Genomic DNA, 18,858 nt, shown 5'->3' on the forward strand with positions numbered 1-18,858 from the left:
ATATTGGTAATTGTGGTCATGAGTTCTAAGGAAGGACAAAGTAGTATATAAGTCTAGATAATAGTTCCCCCCTATCCTCTTGATCCTTTAATTCATACTCACCCCAAACTTCCTAGCAATAAAAGTGATGATTCCACCTACCATTATATCACTCTAATCATCCTGTTTCTTTTTAACAATTGAAACAATATAATCATGCAAATAATAGCAAATGTTAATAGAATGGTTATAAAGCATAGCCCACAACAACAGCTCATCAATCCTCTTCATTCCTACCTCTTTCCTACTTTATATGGTGCAAGCCATAACCCTTTGAAGGTACCTAAGCACAGGGTTGTGTTATTCAACAACCTAATCATATGTTCATCCATTCCTAGTCTATCCATAACATTAATCAGCAGGGTACCTGCAAGCATAGATAGTTCTAGAGATTAGAGAATTGTACCTATTTCTTTGCTTGGAATCCTTGATTTGGATCCCATGATTATGAGTTGTTGATTGCTTCTTGGTTGCACCACTTCTGAAGCCTTCAGTCTACTTACCTTTCTTCTTTGATTCCAATTGACCTTAGTTGATTTGGTGTGGATTTTGGGTGAAGGTTGGGGTTTTGTGTGCGAAAGGTTGGTTTAGTGATGGGGTTGGGGTTTAAATAAGGTTTTTGAGTTTATTGATGAAGATTGGTGGAGAGATTATGGTTTGGTGAAGTTTGAAGAGAGTTATGGAGGTAGAATGAAAGAGGTTGTTTTGAATAACATAAAAAAATAAATAAAAAAAATAATTTTTTTTTTTTCTTCAAATTTTTTTTTTTTTTTTTTTGGGTGAAAGGTTGGCACGGCCGTGCCAACATTAGCACGGGCCGTGCCAAGCTTCTGTAAAAAGAGGGAAGAAATTATTTTTTTTTTTTGAGGATTTTTTTTTTCTTTTTTTTTTTTTGGTTTTTGGTCAATGGCTTCAACTTTCTTTCCCCTTTTTGCATCATATTTGGACAAATACCTACAAAACAAATTAAAATAACACAAAACAAAAATAAAAGCAATAAAATTCATGGGTTGCCTCCCACGAAGCGCTCGTTTAGAGTCATTAGCTTGACGGTTAGAAAGTGGTTTATCTATCCTATACCCAATCTTTCAGAAAGGGACAATGGCATCAAACTAACATTCTCTCCCAAATCACACATGGCTTTGTCTATAGTTTCAGATCCTATGACACAAGGTAGGGAAAAGCTTCCTAGATTCTTAAGTTTAGGTGGCAATTTGTTTGGAAGTATTTCAATAATATTCATAAACTGCTCATCTAACTTGGACTCATCAAACCCTTGTGTTAATGGAATTTCATGCTCATGAGATGGTGAAACGAATGGCTTTTCATTCTCTCCTATGGCTTTCTCACTTTGAGGCTCATCACTCCCTATCTCTCCTTTATTGTTCTTAATTTTCACAACGGGGTCCTCTAATTGTTTACCATCCCTAAGAGTAATAGCACTTATATGGTTTTTGGGGTTGGTTTCGGTTTGGTCTAGGAGGACTTCGGAGGATTGTGAGGAAGTAGCCACCTGTTGGGGTACTTGAGAAGTCTGAGTCTCATGCATCTTACTGTGAGTAACTATGGAGTCTTCTGTTGATGTAAGTTTGGCAATAGAGTCCTTCAAAAATTCAGTTTGATTTTCAAGCTCTTGGAGCTGCTCGGATTGATTTATACAAAAATTTTCTAAAAAAAGTTCCAAGCTGGATTTTTGAGGGACTCTTTGGTTGTTTGCATAACTGGGTGGTGTTGTTTGTTGTCCAAAAAGATTTTGAGGGGTTTGAAAAAAAATTTGGTTATTTTTAAACCCTTGATTATATTGAGCATAGTTTACTTGCTCAGGACTTCTAACAACACTACCTAGTTGGCAATCAATGCCAATATGGCCAAATACACCACAAACTTCACAAAGAGGTGATACAGGGGGAGGTGTGACAGCACTAGTATTTATTTTATCAAATTTTTGTGTGAGTGCGTCAACTTTAGCAGCTAGATGATCAAGGGAAGAATTTTCATACATACCTACCTCTTTCTGAGAGGGTGAAGGAGCAACATTAGTGGTGTCCCTTCCGTAGGTCCACTGATAGTGGTTTTGTGCCATGTCCTCTATCAAAGCATATGCTTCTGTGTATGTTTTGTTCATCAGAGCTCCACCTGCAGCTGCATCAACATAAATTTTTGTGGGATACAAAAGGCCATTATAAAAAGTGTGAATAATAAGCCAATTCTCTAAACCATGATGGGGACAAAGTCTAAGCATTTCTTTGAAACGCTCCCACGCATCGTAAAGAGATTCTCCATATTTTTGAGTGAATTGTATGATTTGTTTTCTTAAGTGAACAATTTTAGAATGAGGAAAGAATTGGGCAAGAAAAGTTTGCCTCATTTGTTGCCATGAAGTGATAGAACCAAGTTTTAATGAATTAAACCAAGCACTAGCTCTTCCCCCTAAGGAAAAAGGAAAGTAGTGCAGCCTTACGACCTCTTGGTTTGCATTCACGGTTCCACTGAGTCTTAAAAAAGTTGAAATATGAAAATTCGGATCCTCAGTGGTTGATCCGAAAAATTGATTTTGCTGAACTAACTCAATAAGTTCAGGTTCTATTTCAAAATTGTCATCAACCGTTGGGTACACAATAGCATCGTATGACTCATTTGAAGATGGGATTGCATACTCTATGAGAGTGCATTCCTTAGCCATATCGTTATTATCTTCCCAAGAAGTTTAAAGGCAAAAGAAGAAATAGAAAAAGATTTTTTTTTTTTTTTTTTATATAAAATAAAATAAAATAAAGAGAAAGATTTTTTTTTTTTTATATGAAGTAAATAAAATAAAATAGAATCAAATAAAGATTTTTTTTTTTAGAAAGAAATATAGAAACAATAAAATAAAATAAAACAACGAAAAAGATTTTTTTTTTTTTTTTTTTTTTTAGTCTAATCACTATTAAAAAGTTAATCAAATTTCAACAACTCCCCGGCAACGGCGCCAAAAACTTGATAGAGCCAAACCGCAAGCGCACGGCCTATCGAAGTAATAGTAGTAAGTAGAGTATCGTTCCGCTAGGGAGTTGTGAATCCAATTAGCTTTTAGAGAATGATTAGAAGAGAAGAAAGATTATGAAATAGGGGGTTAATTGCTGAAGATAAATAACAATAATAATAAAAGAGCCTTGGGATTATTGGTTTATCATAATAACAAACCCTTCACTAAACAAGACTTAAACATCTAATTTCATGGTTTACACCTTAATTTCTAAAGACCGGTTTCCCTTAGCCCCTCACCTTTCCGATGAAAGTCCGGTGAGAGTTTACTTCTAGTAACCAAGCCTATTTCGCTGACATGATTACTAGAAGATGCATAGAGGATTGAAACTACTCTTTGTCTCAATAATTGCAAAGACTATTTCACTGTTTTGCAATTATTGTCTAGGTTCACTTGTTCCAACATCAAGACTCCGCTCTCGCTTTATGAATTGATGTTTGGGATGATGGATTAACGATTATCAAACCCTCCGCTTTCGCTTCCACAGTTTGATAATTGTTAATCCACGTTAAGACGGTGAATCTAGATTAGAAATTAGGGTTACATAGAAATTAGGGTTTAAGCTTGGTTTGTTTAGGATTATGTCATTAGACTTACCAACAATCCCAAGACAAAGAAGTGTCTACTCACTAACGTTCATTGTAGACATAGGGGAAGAAGAGAGAAAGCAATAAAGTAAAACAACAATAATATAAAAGTGAACTTTTATTCTGAGAACAAAAGATGAATGTTTATGATGGAGTGCTACTCTATTTATAGCTTTACAATTGACTTAGAAACTAAGCTACTATAAGGGCAAAACAGTAAAGCTGCAACGGAGTAACTTGGGCTTGAAGAAAAGCAGCAAAAGTGGTCCTGGAGGGTGGCACGGCCGTGCCACATGTTGGCACGGGCCGTGCCAAGCTTCTGACTTGGTAGAGACATATTTTTGTCTCGTATCTTCGTATTCTTGTACTGTATTTGCTCCAGTCCTCTTTCTTTTGCTCCAAGACACCTTCCACCATATATTCGTTCCTAAAATATAATAAAAGACAATTTAAAGTAAAATATTCTAAAAGGAAATAAAATGCAATAAAATCAAATCAAATCTTAAATAAAACTAAACTAAATAAAGCAATAAAATAGACTATCTATGACTCATCACTTACCTCCACACATCTAAGTTTTATTGGTGTGATTATTTGTTTGAATTCACAACATAATTCAATGTAATTGTATATATCAATATCATGTCGTGTCGAACACAAACGCATGTCCAACACTACAACACGCCTAATTTGAGAAGTATCAGTGCTTCAATGCTAGACATGTGTTAGTATCCAGCTGAATACTTGTTTCTTTTTGACAGAATACTCATTCAATTTATTTTCTCCAATTATTGATGTCTATGCGTGACGTGAGTGTCATATTTGGTTACATATTTGTAGTATATATTAGGTGGGTTAACTTTTAAAACAAGTTAAAATTGCCGAGCAACAATGAGTAAAACCTTGTGCGTGAGTGTCATATTTAGTACAACAATGAGTACAAAATAGCCCGAGCAAGCAAGAAACGGCGACGATACATGGAAATGCAGCAAACCAGACACATCAAGACTTGCAATCCTATATCTACACAATCCTTTCATAAAAAACATTCCAACTGGCACTTGAAACACCTTCCCACCCAAAATAGCAGCACAAAATTGAAGAACTATATCAACCAACGTTATAAATGGATGGTGGACTGAATGTGAAACAGATCACTTCCGAAATGGATGCAAAGTTCGTGGTGAGATTTGTTGATTTAATCATAGAAATTAAAAAATTGGTAGTAGTGTTAAAATCTTTAATAGTTAGTGTTGTCTTCCTCTATAATGAGGCATGCGAGAAGCTTGAAGGGTGCGATAAGAAACTCACTATATGTTTTGGAGGAGGTGGACCTTATTGGTCAATCCCAATTATCCAGCAATAGCATCTTCAACCCGCCAAAAGTTGGACCAAGATTCCCGATACCAAGGGGAAATCGCATTCACACGATCGAACATCAGATCTTCCTTTTTTCTTAACCATCCGATCAAGATTGGACATTACATCAACCGTGTGACTACGAGTTTACAAGAAATCCATGTCAAAAAGCAGAGGAGGCATCGCCTTTTTTTTATACCTTTCGGACAAGTAAAAAATAATGATAAGGTAGCTATGGCTACCCCAAACAAAACAAACTTTAATGATTAGGTTTATTTTTATATTTAGCTACCCCAATTTTGATTTTAAGTGGAATAATTTTCTGTTTGACTTTGTTTACTTTTCAGTCAAACTTCAGATTACTTGATCCAGTCTCCCATAAACTAAAGGACTAACACCCGAAAAAATAACATTATTTTTTTTCATTTAACAAAGAAAATAGGAGAACAACAACAAATTTTTAATTTGTTACTATTAATCTAAACAGATATAATATAAGCCCACCGCCCTCTCCGTTATTATTGTTATATTAAAACTATAATATTATCAATTTATTAGTAAATAAATTGCACAAAGAAAATAAAACGACGCTTTATTTACATTGAAACCCACATTGGAAGTCAGTTTACCTTAGACACAATTATAGATGAATTTGAGTCTTTGAATGGTCGTCAAGTTCGACTTTTCTAAATAGCTACTATCAATTTTTATTTCTTTTGATGTTTCTTTTTAGGTACAATCCTCTATTACGTTATTGTTTTTTTGGTATAATTTGTTCTTTTTGCTTTAAGTGTATTTTATGAAGTAAATTTTATATAAGCACATTTTATGGTATAATTTGGTTCCCCCCCCCCCCCCCCCCCCCCCCCCCCAAATTGCAAGTTAGCCATGCAGTCTGCTGTAATAAACATTTTTTATGATATTTGGCAATCTAGAAATGCAGCTAGGTTTAACAACAAAACCCCTCTTTGGAAATCAGCTATATCATTTATAATTAATGGGGTTTCTTTATCTGCAAGCAACTCTAAGTTACCTGCTAGCTCCTCAATGTCAGAATTCACTTTCTTAAAGGCATTTAATTGCAAAATTAATCCTCCTAAGCATAACATTATCAAGGAAGTCATCTGGCATCCTCCAGTATTAATTGGATCAAATGCAATTGTGATGGAGCCGCTAGTGGAAGCACTGGATTATCTTCATGTGGTGGAGTGTTTAGAGACAATCAAGGGCTTTTCTTGGGAGGGTTTGTTGAAGGTTTGGGCATAGGGAACTCTTTGGTTGCTGAGCTATCAGGTGTCATGAGGGCCATTGATATTGCAAAGCATAGAGGATACAACAGACTTTGGATAGAAACTGATTCAAAACTAGCAGTTTTGGCCTTTAAATATGCAACTTTAGTTCCTTGGAGAGTGAGAAGCAGATGGATCAATTGTTTGGACTACATTGCTAATATTGATTTCTTGATAACACACATTTATAGATAAGGGAATGTCTGTGCTGACATGTTAGCAAACATAGGGCTATCTTTGACACTTTACCAGTGGAGGTTAGAGCAGCTTATGTTCAAAACAGACTTGGTATCCCTAGTTTCAGATTCTCTTTTGCTTGAGGAGGTTTTGGCTCGATCCCCCTCCTCCTTTTTTGTATCAATCTTTGTTAATATATTTTGGTGAGGTAGCTTTTGGCTACTCTCTTGCTTAAAAAAAAAAAGTAATAGTTATTGTGATTTTTTTTTTTGGCTTATTGGTTAAATTTATTAGTTTTAAATAAAATAAAAACTGACTACTATTATGAAACAATGGAAGAGCAAAATAAAACTGCATCATTGTGGAAATAGAGTGATACAAAGGTATATATAGGCCTAAGAATTGTACTACACAATCTAGATTGTACTACACTAAAATGATGAAGTACAATGGTGAAGTAACTTGCATTGCAAGTTACTATTATTCTCTATATTATCCTTCTCTGCATGCTGCTGTAATAGCCCCCCACAAGTTGGAGGGTGATAAATGTCTATCATCTCCAACTTGGACAACAAAATGTTGAATGGTTGAGGGAGAAGAGCCTTGGTGAAAAAATCAGCAAGTTGGTCTTTGGAAGAAATAGGTAGCAATTTGAGAATGTTGGCCTGCAGTTTCTCTCGTACAATATGACAATCTATCTCTAAATGCTTAGTGCGTTCATGAAACACAGGATTGGCAGCAATTCACAATAGATAACAGGAGTTTTGGGACATTGAATCTGCAGATCATGAAGAACATATAAGATCCATTGCAATTCACATGATGCTGCTGCCAAAGCTCTATACTCAGCCTCAGAGGAAGATTTGCTGACAGTGAGTTGCTTCTTTGTCCTCCAGGAAATGAGTGACTTGCCCAAAAAAAAACACTGACCAGAAATAGATCTTCTGGTATCTCTGCAGCCTGCCTAGTCTGCATCTGAAAAGCCTTGTAATTGAAGAGGAGCATCTCTAGGGAAGAAGATACCACGACCTGGAGATCCTTTCAAGTATCTCAACACTCTTGTTGCAGCAGTAAAATGAGTTTGAGTAGGATTGCTTAGAAATTGACTCAACTGCTGAGTTATGAATGTGATGTCTGGCCTGGTGGTATTAAGATATAAAAGTCTCCCAATCAATCTCCTGTAAGCAGGAACATCAGAGTAAGGTTGTGAATCATCATTATGGAGCTTAACATTTGGATCAGAAGGTGTGCTGATAGGCTTGGAATGGAGGAATCCTGAATCTTCAAGTAAATCTAAGCAATACTTTCTCTGACATAAAGAGATTCCAGATGAAGAATGAGCAACTTCAATACCAAGGAAGTATTTAAGAATGCCCAAATCTTTAATTTGAAATGTGTTGTGAAGAATATGTTTGATACTTTTGAATTCCTCCAAAGAGTTCCCAGCTAAGATCACATCATCAACATAGACCAGCAAAATAGTGAATGAAGATGAAGTGGTTTTAAGAAAGAGGGAATGGTCTGAAGAAGCCTGTTTGTAACCATTGATGAGTAAAACTGAAGTCAACCTTTCATACCATTTCCTGCTGGCCTGCTTCAATCCATAAAGTGACTTGTTCAATTTACACACTTGATTAGGATTGGAATGTGGAACACCAGGAGGGACAATCATATAAACATCTTCTTGAAGTTCTCCATGCAAAAAAGCATTGTTCACATCAAGTTGATGGAGATGCCAATTGTGCATAGATGCCAAAGCAAGAACAATCCTGACTGTTGTAAGCTTAGCCACTGGAGAGTATGTTTCAAAATAGTCTAAGCCTTCAATTTGGTTGTATCCCTTGGCAACCAATCTGGCTTTATACCTCTCTATGGAACCATCAGCATGATGTTTCACTTTGTAAACCCACCTGCAGCCTATGGGTTTAACATGAGGTGGAAGGTCAACAATTTCCCAAGTACCAGTCTTACTCAAGGCATTAAGTTCATCTTGCATAGCTTTTCTCCAACAATCATGCTTGTTTGCTTCAGTGAAGGATTTAGGCTCAGGTTAAGTGTGAAGAGACAAAGCAAAACAGGAATGAGAAGGAGAAAGATTAGTAAATGACATATAATTGGAAATATGATAAGGAGAAGAAGATGCATATATGGAATTGACAATAGGACATATGTAATCTTGTAAATAAGCAGGGGTGGATCTAAGTCTAGTAGAGACTCTAACAGGTGGTGGAGCAATGATAGGAGAATCAGAAGGAGCAGAAGATTCAGAAGTGATGGGTGAGTTGAGTGAACCATGAGGTGAATCTTCTGGTGTAGAAACAGGAGAAGTAGGAAGAGGTAAAGGGTCAAGATCATCAACAAAAGGTTGAGATGAGGGAGTGATATAGTGCCAGGTATCAATGGCAGAAATAGGAGTGGAAGGCTGATAAGGTAAAACTGTTTCATGAAAAGTAACATTTCTGGACACAAAGATAGCTCTAGAATGCATGTCCAGAAGGACATAACCTTTGTAACCAGGTTTATAGCCTAAAAAAATAGACTTTCTTGCTCTAGGTTGAAGTTTGGTTCTGTGAGATTGGATAGTAGAGGCAAAACATAAACAGCCAAAAACTTTGAAAAGATTAGAATCAGGAATAGAATCATGTAGAACATGATAGGGAGATTTATGATGAAGAAGAGGAGTGGTGACTCTATTGATCAAGAAAACTGCATGAAGAACAGCATATGACCAATAACAATTTGGTAATTTGGATTGAAATAAAAGAGCTCTTCCTACATTGAGTATATGTTGGTGTTTTCTTTCTACTCTAGCATTTTGCTGAGGAGTCTCAACACAAGACCTATGATGGAGAATGCCTTTAGAGTTATAAAATGAAGGCAAATCAAATTCAGGGCCATTATCACTTCTAAGGATTTTAGGAGTAATATGAAACTGATTTTCAATGAGAGTGATAAACTGTTGAACATGAATAGACACCTCAGCTTTGGATTTGATCAAAATGATCCAAACAAACCTACTAAAGTCATCAACAATAGTGATAAAATACTTATGACCATGAATAGAAGGAACACTCAAAGGACCCCAAATATCACAATGAATCAGTTCAAATTTAGAAGTAGCATGAGATAAACTATGAGGAAAAGGCAATTTCTTATGTTTAGCAAATTGACAAACATCACAAATGGCTTTATTATCAACACAGATTGAGGGATACAAAGAATGCATATTTGACAATCTTTGATTGGACAAGTGCCCCAATCTAAAGTGCCAAAGTGCAGTTTCAGGAATATGAGTAAAAGAACTAGAAACAATAGGTTGAACATCTTTATTTATGGATATATTACAATGAGGAACATGAGAAACAGAAGACTGTAAAGGAAAAGCTGAAGGAGAAACTCTCAATTTGTATAAACCACCATGAGGATCAGCCAAACCAATCATCCTGTGGGTAAGCAGATCCTGTATGATGCATTTATCAGGTAAAAATTGAACATAACAATGCAAGCTGCTAATGATTTTGGCAATAGAGATCAAATTAACCTTGAAATGTGGTGAATATAAGACATTAGAAATTTTAAAATGTGGAGAGAAAACAACAGTTCCAGCATGATGTATAGTAACAATGGTTTTATTTGGTAAATGAACATGAACAGGTTTGATAGATTGGTATGAAGTAAAATAGTGTAAAGAGGAACAAATGTGCTCATTAGCACCAGAATCAAGTAACCAATCATTAGATGAATCAGATAAAGCACAAGAGAAAACAGTTGATATACCTGAAGGAGGATTGCCAGAGGAAGAAGGGAAATTAGGAGCAGAAGCAATATGGTTTGAAGTTGGGGGAGAAGGGGTGGAGCCTGAAGCAAACAAATGTGATTGCTGAAGAAGAGACACAAGATGATTGTAATGCTCCTGAGTCAAACCAGTAGGAGGAGAATTGTCAACTGCAGAGTTCACAGGCTGAATCTCTGCATTGCTAGCAGAAGCAGTAGTAGCATTTGCTGTAGGATTGAATTTGTATGAATTGGGGTATCCATGCTTCTGATAACAAAACTCCACTGTGTGGTTTCTACGTTTGCAAAAAGTACAAAACCTAGAGTTATTCTTGGAACCAGCAAAAGACTTTCCATTGCCATATTGCTTCTTAGAGTCTGAAGCATTAACAAGAATGCTGGAATCTTCTGAAACAGAGGGAAGAGAAACTGTGCCATTGTTACTCTCCTCTTGTATAACCAATGAATACACCTTGTTAATTGAAGGTAATGGATCCAAAAGAAGGACTTGAGACTTGATAACATTGAAGTTATCATTCAAACCAGTCAAAAATTGAATCACTTGATCCTCCATACGATGTGCGCGTGCAGATCTCATAGCTTCACACCGGCATGGAAATGGACAAGTGCAATTAGGCATTGGACGATGAGAATTAAGCTCTTCCCATAGAGTTTTCATTTCAGTGAAATACTCTAAAACTGTTTTAGATCCTTGTTTCAAATTGTTGATAGAAGAACGTAAAGAAGCTATGCGAATACGATCAACCTTTGCGAAGCGTTCTTTGAGTTCATCCCAAACGTCAATGGCGTGCTCATGAAACACTAGAGTTTGAGCAATTTGTGGAGAAACAGAATTGATCAACCACGAATAAACCAGATGATTGCACCGTTCCCATGCATCACGGTTCAAATCATCAAGATCAGGAATAGGCACAAATCCATTGATGAAAACGAGTTTATTCTTCCCGCCAAGTGCACGTTGCATGGATCTGCTCCATGCGAGATAATTCGAGCCAGTGAGAAGTGGAGTAACTACCAAAGAGTTTGGACCCTCACTAGGATGAACATAGAACACTGAATCAACGTTTTGCTGAGTATTCAAATTACGCACCATTGTTGAAGATGAAAAGCTTCAAAAGTACAGAAAAAACAGAGGAAGCAAGAAGAACACGAAGAAAACAATGGCGAATGTGCAGAAAATGCACGAAATTCAACCAGAGAAGATGAATTGCAGCAGAAGAAACGAGAAGAAAAACGGTTAGGATCAGAACTACTCTCAAAGAGAGTGCTCTGATACCATATTATGAAACAATGGAAGAGCAAAATAAAACTGCATCATTGTGGAAATAGAGTGATACAAAGGTATATATAGGCCTAAGAATTGTACTACACAATCTAGATTGTACTACACTAAAATGATGAAGTACAATGGTGAAGTAACTTGCATTGCAAGTTACTATTATTCTCTATATTATCCTTCTCTGCATGCTGCTGTAATAACTACCTCGTAAAAATATTGCTAGCTTCAATGTTATTGGTCGAAAGTTTGAATACACACGATATCACTCGAAGATTAACTTATAACACTTGGATAGCACTCTATGTAAATTAACTTGACTTGTCATCACATTCTTTTGTTGATAAAAAAGTTGCAAAATAAAATATTCTTGTTGAATGTCATTGTCACTACATTGTATTACATGCCCCTTTAATCTCAAAAATCATTATCATTTGATATTCATGAGAAGTTGTACAAAACTAATCAAAGCCATAGTAGCTTTAAAAAAACAGATGTTATATTTATTGAAATTGAAATATTGATCAAACAAACTGGTTCATATATTTTTGTAGGAGAGGGACTATAATCCTTTTGTACATTGCTTCTGTGGGGTGATAACTGTCCCAAAACACATATTCCGAATCATTGGAACAAGTTTGTGTTAAACGATTGCATAAAAACGATACCTCCACTCTTCCTGTGCCACAACACCCTCGATCTGCATTTTTAAACCCTGCACAAATAAAATAATTATTATTAATAACGATATATTATTAAAAGTGACCATTAAAAATATAAATTCATCTTTGAAGTTATAAAATTAAAAAATTTCATCTAAAATAAAGTGACCATTTGATAATTAAAAGTAGAAATTTGTCACAAAAAATAAATAATGAAAAGTAAAAGTAAAATCCAACTAACAAATTGAAATTTGGAATTACCATATTTTTGTTCATTCACAATGACATCCAGTATAGGATTGTAAACATCCAAGTAAACAATTTTGCTATTTGATAAGCTTTGCTTAAGGGAATCAATCTCCTTTGATAACTTGTCATTATATAACATTGTTCCATTGTTTATCTTTTCTACACATTTTCTTTCAAATCCTCCGGCCAATGTTCTCTGCATTGGCAAACACCCTAATGGTGGCACATTGAATATTCCAATCCGTCTTGCCCCTAGTTGATATATTTCCTTTCAATTGAAATGAGAGGGAAAAATAAATACATTACATACATTCTGTATAATATAAGGTGGAGTAATATTTAAATAACAATTGAGATGAAACTATATGTGATTGAGATGAAGAATGAGCTATATGTTTTGATACCTTGGTGAAATTAGCAGCTAAACTAACTAAAAAGTCAGCGTATGAAGAAAATTCAGGATATTTTATTTGCCTCACACGACTTATGAAATATGTGTTGGAAATGTCATTGCTGCCAAATTCAACAAAGAAAATACTATTGGCTATGATGAACTTTGTTCTATTCTCTCCAACAAATGCATTAAGCTTCCCAATATATTCTTTGAATGAGTCTAGCTGGCTCGATAAAGATATAGCGGTCTGGTTATATACAAAAGAAACAACGTTAGAAAAAAAAATAGTGAAATAAGAAAATAAACACACACACACACACACACACACACACATATATATATATATATATGTGCATAGACAATACCTGTAATTTTGATGTCAAATCATCATATCCAGCGCCACCAGATGCAAAGCACACACCAGTGGTCAGTTCACTAAGTTGGAGCTTAGGATCCAAATAAGGGGGTAGAAATTCTTTAATGCCTAATTCTTCAACTGAAATATTTTTATAAAAAAAAAAAAATAGAAACTTAGTAATTTAAATTGATTATAAGTCAGCAGAAAATATAAGTGCAGACATGATTTATAATACATCATTAATCGACCGCGCATGCATCATTGAATTCATGTGTAAAACTTTAGTACATTGACAGTGTATATATGTTGAACTCTAGGTAAAAACTTGTGGAATTCAGAGCTTATATAAAAAATTACAATGCTACCTCCCTTTTTTTATTTATCGTAAAAACAATACTTGCTAATAAATTTCTATTCCAATTTATTATTATTTTTTTCGCAAAAATAAGTCACATTGTGAATTCATGTAGCAAAACAAAACAAAAAAAATCCGATGAACATTAACTTAACCAACAAAGACGGATTTCAACTTAAGAACGAGGCCACCATTCAAATAACTCACTATCATTACAATTTTTTTTTTTTTTAATAACCCAATTTCAAATCAAATTTTTGTTAAAAAGGTAACTAAAAAAAATTAAATTCAATGAACCACCATTATATTGTCTTTATTTTTTTTACATGATTATACTATCTTTTTAAAATCCTAACGTGTTGCCAAAAAAATTGAGATGAGTATATGTATACCTATAAGGTCTGATGGAACCTTTCCATTGCTAAATCGACCCGTTGCAATCCCTCCTGAAAAATCTTTTCCATATGGTGCAAAATCGCATCGAGTTAATGTTTTTTTAAAGTTGTTATTGCCTGTATCCGTAATTGAATCTCCAAACACCAACACTGCAGGGATTGAAACATTTGGTGGAAGTTTGATTATAGCATTTGTTTCAAAGCAAACAACTAAAAACAATATCAAGTGCAAAAGTATAATGTAAATAAAATTCAAAAAAGAGTGAGAAGAAGGGAGCTTCATAGAAAAATCCGTGTATAATACAGAAGCTATATATGAAGTGTAGATTTGACTAGTACTTCTCCCCCTTTGTATATTAACAAGTGGAGTTATATAGAACTCTAATTGTTCTCTCAAGTTAATTGGCTGCTATACATAGTACAGTTTTAATGACGATGTATTGGCTGTATACAACTCGTTTACAATCTTGATTCATTTGAAAATATTTGATATGTATTGATCTATGATCGAATGTTTATGCAAAACATTTTATAAGGTTACTATACATATTCATTTTATTTTTTAGACATGCTATATGGTTACCATTATACTATACATATTCATTTTATTTTATACTATAAATCACTAAACTTTACTAAACAATTTGTAGCTCATTAGGGTAAGATGGCGTTAATTAGGGTACTTATTTGGAAGAGTACGTACAATTTGGAAAACGGATCCTCTCTTCTAATCGTTCTCTCCAATATGACTGTAAAAGATTTTTTTCCAATATTTTTTTCGTTAATAACAATTAAAGTATGATTGTTTCTCTCTCTACAAAATAAAGATTGTGGTACTGTTCCTCCTTTTATTTTAAAAATTACAATTAATAATCAGTGTCGTCTTAAACAATATGGAGGTCCCGTTTTAATTTTAGAACTTGGGCCCCTAATAAAAAACACAATAAAAAACAATTTTTTTTATGTAAATTATAAATAACATCCAAAACTTGTTGACAAAAATAAACGATATTCATTCATTCAAATTGATAAAGTAAATCGATACAATACAAATTCAAAGTTTCTAAAAACAAAATGAATAAATATGTGAACAAACTCACAACATCCATGTTAATTGCAAAAAACGGCAGAGTACCTATGCCTAAAATTATGATTATATTTAAGTCTCGGAAACAATCATGTCTTTGGATCTGCAACATTGACGATGTTAAAGTCATTGATCAAATCTACGTTTGCTCAAATCTAATCATTCAACTTGAATCAAATAAACACTAGCTCACCTTGGTTTCACATTGGTGATCACTTTAATGAAATTTTACTCCCATTTGAGCAACACTGAGGTAACTTTTGTAGCAAGATGGCTTAAAGGTTTTGACCAACTATGAAAATTTTTGTAGACCTAGGAAACATGGTGACTTGGGTCTTAGAGTTGCCAGAAACCAAATTGTGGAGCTTCTCGACCCCTTGAGGGGATTGTTGCTTTGAATGTGGATGGTAGTGTCTCTTCTAGCATTGGCACATGAAGGTTTGGAGGTCTCATCTGTGATCATCATGGTGAATTTCTACATGGCTATTATGGTAGGAGTGGTGACTCGTCTATTATTCACGCCGAGATTTTGGCTCTTTGATGGGCTCCAATTATGTTGGGATTTTGGTTATAGAAAAGTTGTTTGATTCTTAGATGCATTCATGTAATTGATCTTGTTAAGAGTGATATTAACGTTGATAATCGTTATAGTATTCTCATCTTAGCCACCAGACATCATCTTTTGTTGGATTGAGATGTCGAGTTGACTCATGTTACGTGAAGGAAATTTTACAACAAATCATTTGGTTATGTTAGACGTTTCATCCTCTTCGAGACTTGTTGTTTTGTAAGACCCTCCTTTTGATCTATCCTCATTCTCCTTACACATGCTTTAGGTGTGACGTTTATTCGTCGTTAGTTTTTTTTTCTTTTCTTTTTTCTCTTTAGTAACTATAAAAAAATTATTGTTGAGAGAATGATGTAGATAATTGATGGAGTGGATCTGAATCCAACAATTTTGTTACCTCACTGAAAGAGTTATAAGTTAGATATTTTGTGGTGGTCGGTGCTTGAACTTCGGACCTTGCATATATTATGCATTGTCCGTACCAACTGAGCTAAGTTCACGAGGACAGAGTAATAAGTTAGATAACATGTTAGTTATTGTACCAAAATAAAATGACATTAATTTTTTCTTTTTACGAAAACAAAAAATAACATCACTTAGTAACGCCTTCAAAAAAAAAACATTAGTTAGTAAGCTTTTTGAGCCCATTCAAAGCATACGGAAAAAAATGTGAATATAAAATTTTAAATAAATTTGAAGGACAATTTACACGAAAAGAAAATGCATAAAATATGAATATATAAAAAATAAAGTTATTTTTATAACGTCTACACAAATATAACAAAACAGTAAGAACTCCCTTTTTTTTTTTTTTTTTGCTTTCTAGAACCCAAACTAGCCCAACCAAATTGGCACCACAGAGAATCAAACATAAGACCTTAAGAGGAACACACTCCATGATCCAAGTCAAACCACTAGGTCAACTCAATTGGATTAACATAAAAACTTCATAAAAGCATGAGGGGCCGGGCAACGTTACAAAAGAACTAGAGTGGCGAAAAGTTGGAGCACTTACCCTGAACCCTTTGCTATACTCAACATGTTGTTGCTTCGACTTGTTTTTCTTTTTTCTTAGGATCGCCAATTTAGCTTGTGTGACATGATATCACAAATTATGAGAGTCTTCTCCCACTTCTTTGTGCAACTCTTTACGAAAGAAGGTGTCAATTGATTCCGTATGAGATGCTTCATTAAGATTCTTATTAATTTTTTCTTGATCTGACAGTGAGAATTCTTGAAAAACAGTGCTGCCTCCTAATGTCACGTTGGGAATGTGATCAAGAACGCAAATATTAGTGTCAATACTTTCTTTGCTTGTACCTTCTATTTTTGCATTTGCTACTGATGAAGGCAACGAGACAACGACTTTTTTAGAGGTTTTCTCAACCTAATTTGAAGCTCCAGCATGAGCAGAAACTATTTCAGTTTTTCCTTCTTGCTTTCGATTTAATTTTTATGTCCCTGTCTCTTGAGCTTTAGGTTTATCTTTCTTATTGTATGCAATATTTTTTTTGCATGATTCAACTTTTTATAATGATATATGATGACCCAAAGTCTGTCAATTATTACAAAGTTCAGGATGTTTTCATGCATAACACCAACATGAAATGCAAACCCTTCCATCTTCACTAAAACATAGTCATGAAGAGGTTTTGATACATCAAGAAAATACCTAACATAGTATCCAAACCCTATTAATTTCAAGTAGGTTTATCTAAAGAAATAGGCATTCCAACAAGACAAACAATCTCAGAAATTTTTAGGTCGCCAATATGCCTGAAGGAGATTGGTAAAACTAATTCAAACCTAGCATTAGCTTTTTTCTAGCGTCGGGGCAAAAGTCAGGAGACCATGGCCACATACAAAGGATTCCAAATTTGAGATTCCAGGAACCCACTGATCAAACGGAGCACATTTCCTTTAGAATTGAGAAAACAAATTCGAATAAATTGTTGTAAAGCGTAATAAGTTTCCAATTTGAGATGGATTTCCAAATATGAATAGGGTTTCTAGTAGATATTTTGAAGTGGGTGGTTTATCTCGTTTCTTCAAAATCAACCTCCCATGTCGGTTTCTTTATGAATCCTTCGACTCCCTCGATATATACATCCTCGGAGATTTTGATTGAAATCAAGTAACCTTTCAAATAAGGTTAGGGCAAGTCGGTGATGTTGAAATATGTGATGTTGCTCATTGCTTGATTCAAGCATTTCTTTGGTTATGGTTGTTGAGGTTGAGAGTCCTCTTCGGTTGATATTCAATATTAATGTTGGAATGATAAAATGTAAGGTGTACACAAAATTCATAAAAGATATGGAAAATTTTATGGTGAAGTCATAAGAATGACTTTTCTGGTGAAGTTAACCATAATTTTAAACATTTTTGTCTCCTTTTTCTCATCACATCTCTAGCTTTCTATTCTTTCTACAACTTTGAGGTCTTATAAAGATGGCAGAGAACCACTTATCTAGATAGAGTAAAAACTCTTGCGAGTAAAAACACTTAAGAGTAAAAACAAGTAGATTCTAACTCATTAAGCAAATGGAATGTTAATCCAAGAATAGTACATGGAACCCTCATCTTTAATCTGTGATAAAATTTAGGGTGAAAATACAGTTCACTCAACAAATGAAAGCAACAAAAACTTTTTGAGAGCAAGAATAAGTGCAACGGAGACTAAAAGCTCTCTTTTATTCCAACCAGCAACAACAAGATCTCAAGCTTCCCAACCTCTAAGGACAGTAGCCCTTGCCACACGGTTAACTCCTAAACTGAAGGCTCCCATTCGAAGATTCATGAGTTTTGCACATGTCTTTCACATGGCATCAAATTTATAGTAGCTGACATGACATCAAAGTTATACTATTGGCTAAACAAAATAACTTTTTCAAAAAAGTCAGTTTTCTGACTGCACCATAGAAGTGTCCGATCTTATATTATACTAAATGAACAAAATTGTATTAATAATCAAAATCTTCAAACAATTTTTTTAAAATATGAGTAATAAGTTTGGAATTCAATCGTGAAAATGTAAAGATCGCACTTGATTATAATTTATTCTAGTGTTACATAGTATTAATACACCTCAATAACATATAAAATTAGTTTAAATTTAAGTCTTTGGGAATGATCTACCTCATATAAATTTCAACTCTAACAGAGAATTTTGTAAAATATGTATGTGACAAAATTATTATCATTTGCTATTCATGAGAAGTTGCATGAGATGAAACTAATCAA

The 18,858-nt window shown here is 34.5% G+C and overlaps 1 protein-coding gene and 1 non-coding gene across 2 annotated transcripts; one reads left to right on the forward strand and one right to left on the reverse strand.

Moving 5' to 3' along the window:
* Positions 1 to 2,252: 2,252 nt before the first annotated feature.
* Positions 2,253 to 2,360, forward strand: LOC146951703 (small nucleolar RNA R71). The gene has a single exon (XR_015025213.1). It is a non-coding gene; the product is annotated as a small nucleolar RNA R71 (small nucleolar RNA).
* Positions 2,361 to 12,074: 9,714 nt separating this feature from the next.
* On the reverse strand, positions 12,075 to 14,246 carry LOC146951704 (GDSL esterase/lipase EXL3-like). Its single transcript, XM_085750690.1, has 5 exons — positions 13,961 to 14,246; positions 13,221 to 13,351; positions 12,866 to 13,102; positions 12,474 to 12,729; positions 12,075 to 12,265 (listed from the first exon to the last, which is right to left on the reverse strand). Exons 1-5 carry the CDS (start codon positions 14,244 to 14,246, stop codon positions 12,075 to 12,077), a joined length of 1,101 nt encoding a protein of 366 aa, XP_085606816.1.
* Between the last annotated feature and the right edge of the window lie 4,612 nt (positions 14,247 to 18,858).

This window comes from Medicago sativa, chromosome 1 (assembly GCF_051527215.1).
Source record: "Medicago sativa cultivar Bolivia chromosome 1, Bolivia_mono, whole genome shotgun sequence".
Taxonomy (NCBI): domain Eukaryota; kingdom Viridiplantae; phylum Streptophyta; class Magnoliopsida; order Fabales; family Fabaceae; genus Medicago; species Medicago sativa.

Excerpts from the sequence above, each read along its gene's own strand:
- LOC146951704 (XM_085750690.1), bottom strand. The coding sequence starts at position 14,246 with ATGAAGCTCCCTTCTTCTCACTCTTTTTTGAATTTTATTTACATTATA. Across the intron at positions 13,352-13,960 it reads GGTTCCATCAGACCTTATAG|TTGAAGAATTAGGCATTAAA; the intron begins GTATACATATAC and ends AAAATATTTCAG. Across the intron at positions 12,730-12,865 it reads TAGCTGCTAATTTCACCAAG|GAAATATATCAACTAGGGGC; the intron begins GTATCAAAACAT and ends TTCAATTGAAAG.